Source organism: Mesoplodon bidens, assembly GCF_964165515.1.
Source record: "Mesoplodon bidens genome assembly, chromosome: 5".
NCBI classification, from domain to species: Eukaryota; Metazoa; Chordata; class Mammalia; order Artiodactyla; family Ziphiidae; genus Mesoplodon; species Mesoplodon bidens.
Window position 1 is genome coordinate 4,082,250 of NC_138161.1, and position 5,195 is coordinate 4,087,444.

General features: G+C 56.7%; 1 protein-coding gene across 1 annotated transcript; it reads left to right on the forward strand.

Annotated features, from left to right (window-relative positions):
• Positions 1–1,603: 1,603 nt before the first annotated feature.
• On the forward strand, positions 1,604–4,790 carry TFF3 (trefoil factor 3; the record flags this gene model as incomplete). The annotated part of the gene is made up of 3 exons (XM_081235456.1): positions 1,604–1,727; positions 3,093–3,239; positions 4,293–4,790. The coding sequence occupies 3 exons, from the start codon at positions 1,604–1,606 to the stop codon at positions 4,304–4,306; spliced, it is 285 nt and encodes a 94-aa protein (XP_081091582.1). The 3' UTR covers positions 4,307–4,790.
• Positions 4,791–5,195: the final 405 nt, after the last annotated feature.

Sequence of the window (5,195 nt, forward strand, 5' to 3'; positions counted from 1 at the left end):
AAGAGGGACAATATTAGAAAGCTGAGAGGTGACATGGAGTGTATAGCCCCGACTGTATTTTCTGTGAGGTGGTGAGTTCATAGTGACTCTGCCTGGAACGTGCTTCTGACCTTCACCCATCTGTGAACTCCTACTCATCCCTCAAAACCCAGTGCAGATTTCACCCGGGATGAGAAGCCTGCTGGGTAGCATTCTGCCAGGTCTTGTGGCATCATACCACAGTTCACACTTCAAGGCTGGTTCGCCCTCACAGGGCTGTGGGCTCCGAGGGCAGGACTCTGCCTGGTGTCCTCAGGGCCCAACATTACAGGCCAAGTACCAGGCCTGTGATCACGCTCAGTCCATGTTTGTTGTATACGTGCCAGGGGCCATGCATCCTGCAGGTGGGAGGTTGCAACCCCAGCACTTGGGGCCAGACAGCCTGCTTCTTGGCCCTCGCCTTCCCTGGGCACCAGCATACAAAGACCAGGGAGGGAGGAATGCAGCGCAGGCTCCCAGGACGGCCCAGGCAGCTCTTCACGCTGGTCTCTGGGAGCACTGGGCAAGCCATCTGTCAAGGCTGGGCCAAGACAGGTGACCCTGGGGCCTGCCGCTCTGGCACTGGTGTTACTTCATTCCCGGAACTTGAACTCCCCCGGGGGAACGCGGATGGCTGTGGGCCTGTGCGCTCTGGAGGGCAGGATGGGCTCTCTGCCCCCATCTTCTGCCCCTGGTGGACAGCCCAGGGTCCCCAGAACAGAACAAAGAGAACACATACGGCTGAACGTCCCCCAGCAACGTGTGCTCAGCTCTCGAGGCTCCGAGGCCGGCCTCACCCCCGTCCCTCTAAGAAACCTGTGCTCCGTCCCCCCCTGCCCCCCTTCCCACAGCTGCCGCTTCTATCGAGACCTGGAGTCTGCGAGGCTGGACCCTCTGCCGCTGTAGCTGCTGCACCGCAGCTGGCAGGTGATCAGGTGTGACCCCAGCACCTGGTTCGGGCTCACCAGCTCAGGCAAACCTGCAGATGAGGCTCTGTGTGACAGGCAAGGAAGCTGGGGCACCGGCGGGATGTGAAGCGTCCACGGTCACGCAGCCCCGGACTTGGGACCAGGTCTCGCGGCTTCACCCCCGTCTCCCGTGAGGGAGTCTTTCAGGATGGGGATCTACCCCCTTGGTATTCCTTCCTCAGCCCCAAGCCCCAGGCTCCTGCAGCGGGGGCTCCATCCACATTCACCGAGTGAAGCTGAAGCCGAGCATCAGGTGGTGGCTCGCGCTGGCTGCCGGGAGAACTCAGTGGTCTCCCAGTCACCTGCCTGGGCAGGCAGGGCCCAGGGGTCCATGCCAGTCCGGCCCTCGAGGTGATTCCAAGGGCAGCCAGGCGGGCTCCCTGCCAGGGCAGCCTTCAAATAACTGCCCCTTCTAAGCCCGTTTCTGGGGGTCTGTGCTTTCCTGAAACCTGGTCCAACCCCAGCCTTGGGATGGACAACGCTCTGGGGCTGTACCGTCTTGTGCAGGGGAGAAGCAGGTGGGGCTGGACCTAGAGGGAAGGGCTCCCCAGACAAACAGAATCCGGAGTGCCTGTGTAAACACAGGGGTATAAATGAGTCTTCTCGGCAGACGTGGCATGTCCTCTGAGCCGACGGATCCCAAGAGCCCACCCGTGACCATGGAGGCCAGAACGTTCTGGCTGCTGGTGGTGGTCCTGGCCTTGGTGTCCTCCAGCTCGACTGGGCAGTACGTGGGCCTGTGTGAGTACCGCTCTGACCTCCTCCCACTCAGCAGGAAGGAGGAGGGGCTGGGTGGCGGGGTGGGAGCACATGACAAGGGGATGGGACGTGGGAGAGCCAGGCTGGGGGCTACCTGTGGCTTGAGGAGAGGGACCAGGCCCCTTAATAATTGCCACTTACCAGACACACACATTTTCTCTCAACAGCTCTACCTATTGGTCTTGCTGTCCCCATTTTACAGACAAGGAAACTGAGGCTCAGAAAGTTTTTCACTGACCCTCTTGGGCAGTGTGGAAATCAGGATTGGAGCCCAGGTCCACCTGGCTGGCAGCCAACACCGAAGCCCACTATCCCACTGCCTTCCCTGCTGGAGATTTCCGAATTACAATATAGGTCTTTGTGCATTATTCTGGCACATTCGCAAAACAAAAAGAAAAGACAAATGAAAAACGATCACTTCCAGTACATTTTCAATAACTACAAATACAGTTTTCATTTAGCCATTGCACTGCAGTTCCAATGGAATGTGGCTGCTCCATTAACCAGAGTGTGAAGAAATTAGGGTGTGGCAGTTATCTACTGAGTGGTCTCAAAGTTGTCACCCATCAGAATCACCTGGAAGATTTTAAAACTCTTAAAGCCCAGGATATGCCAACTATATCAGAGAGTCTCTGGGTGGGAGGAGGTATCAATGGTTTTTCAAGATCCCCAGCTGATCCCAATGTGAGCAAAGTTTGGGAACCAGTGGAATAAGGAATTATGAATTGGCAGCCATAGAAGAGGATCTGAGATTTCACGTGATTTCTATTTTCCTAAGGAAAAATCCAGTTTAAGAAATGAGGCAAAGTGGACTTTTGCTGAACTTCAGACATAAAGACTTACTTGGAAAATGAATATTAGAGGCCCAAGGCTGTCCAGGGAAGGCTTGACTGGGGGGTAGGGAAATGCAGAAAAGAAGCAGAAAATAGCACACATTGTGATTTTCTCTTTTGAATGCCCGCCTTCTATTATACTCTTCTTTTGTTTTAAGGGGGAGATTTTGTTGATAAGACAATGAAGGGGAACATTGTTTCCGGGTTCAGGGGCCCTGGATTCCCATGGGTACCTGCCAGCTGGAAGGAATCCAGGCCCTATTGATTTCCTGACAAGGTGCTAGAAGCACCCAAGTGAGAGACACCAGGCAGCCAGCCAGATCTCCTACAGAACGTTTCTCTTTAAACATTTATGGGGAGAGTGTCCTGGACAAGCAGACAAGCACAGGTTATGGGAGGGGTGAGATCACAGCCTTTGAACTCAGGAGCTGGGGGAGGGTGCAGACCTGCAAAGTGCAGCGGGTAGACCAACTCCAAGCCAGCAAGGGCTCTGACTGGGCTTTGTTTGGGACAGCGCCGAACCAGTGCATGGTCCCAGCCAAGGACAGGGTGGACTGCGGCTACCCCGGGGTCACCCCCGAGCAGTGCAACAACCGGGGCTGCTGCTTCGACTCCAGCATCCCCGGGGTGCCCTGGTGCTTCAAGCCCCTGCAGGATGCAGGTGAGTCCGCCCCACGTGCACGGGGGACCTTTCCAGGCCCCCAGGAAGCCACACACACCTGGGCCCTGGGTGGAACCCCCTGCGCCACGGCTGTCAGTTGGCCGAGGAGGTCTGTGCAAACTCTAATCATTTCAGAAGGGTGTCCAAAGTCGAAGCCCAATGGAGAGGGAACTAGTTTGGAGAGAAATGGACAGTACATAGGTTTGGAATGCTGGGCGGACTGCAAGGCCATTTTCAGCACACGACCCCTGCAGAGCCTCTGTGCTTTGCGACTAGTGACATGCTCTCGGCTGGGCTGGAGTCCTGGCACCTCTCCCCGCCCTGCCATCCCCCACCCTGCCCCCAGCACGAGGTGCTCACCCCTCCATCGCTGGAGCAGTGGGGTTCAGGACAGCCCCTGGGGAACTGCGTGTCAGGAGCAGACTGTGCACAGGTGATTTGCTGTCTTGGCTCCAGGCCCCACTCATCACGTGTGGGGCGTGGAGGTGGCCGTGAGCCATCTGGCAGCCCCGGTGCCAGATCACCATCTAAGATGAACGTAGCTACCTAAGGCCCCTTCCCGGAATGAGCACCCGGGGGGGCCACTCTTGCCCTTCGTCCCCGGGTAACGACAAAGGAGGCCGCATCTCAGCCTGATGCCGGCTCCCTAGTCAGCACGGGGCCCCTGCCCACTGTCCAGGGCTTCCTCCCCTTTCCAGCAAACCCGGGCAGAGGTCCAGGTAAGGCTCTGGGCCCAGGAGGGAGAGTCACCCCTGCGCTGGCCGTCCCTGCTCTGCCGGCTCCTCAGCCTGCGACGACACTTCTTTGAACTCTGGCAGTGGCCCTGCCTGGGCCCGTCTCCGGTGCCATCTGCCCCGGCAACCTGGGTCCCCGTGGGGCATGTGGCTATTCTCCCACGAGGGTTGGGGGGAACTCAACCCTTCCCCAGGGACTTGGTGCGGAAAGCAGCAAACGGCGCTGACCTTGGAGCCTGTCTGGACCTGGAGAAGCGGGGCAGCGGGTGGGCAGGCACGAGATGGCTCAGGGTAACGCATGTCTGTGCTTTGTTTCCAGAATGCACCTTCTGAAGCCATGCTGCTGCCCGACTGCTTGGGAGGGGGCTCTGCCTGGTCCAGCACCTCTCCTTTTCTATCACCTGCTCCCAGCAAGCGCTGCCCTGATGTGTGAGGCCTGATGTCTTAAAGAATAAAGCTCCCGTCCTCAGCACGAGGACACGTCTTCCTTCCTGAGACTTTCCACTGTTGTGTTTTATTTCTGCCGAGTCACTCTCTCCCTTCTCAGCCTTTCACAGACGGGAGCGGCGGAGGGTGTCTTAGCATCTCCCAGCAGAAGGTCTCCCCAAGGCCTGGGGAGGAGGGAAGGGTCCCAAAGTAGCTCCCTAGCTGTGACGGTGCAGCAAACCTCACATCTAGTGCTGACCTGACGGGGAGGGCAAGCCACCTTCTAAGTGTCACTTGAGAAACACCGTTTCAAATGTAAGTTCCAAAAAAAAATAAAAGATTATTAATGTCTTTCCTGATGAAGAGAAAGGCAAATAAAACCATCTTACCAATTGGCACTTTTTGGTATTTCTTTGTAAGTCAAGTTTACCATCTGTGACATCTTGGGTGGCCTTCTTTTGCTTTTTTCCTCTGAAAATGGATACAGCTTTGTGGACAAATGAACAAATGTCACCACGAACACTCATGAAGTCTTAGTAACCCCGAGATGGAGAGTTGTCCCCTCCCTCACTCTTGGGGACACGCAGCTCTGCACGGACACCGGGAGGGTTTCCAGCCGTCCAAGCTGAGTGTCTTGCTCTCCTTCTGCTGACAGGACTCCGTTAAGGTTGCACAGACGATTGATTCTACTAATTCTACTTCAGGGCTTGTTTACACCGCACGGGGCGGGCCAGAAAGCAGCGCAGCCTCCGGACGGGGGGTTTCTGGGTCTGAGCCATCCTTCCCGCTGGAAGAG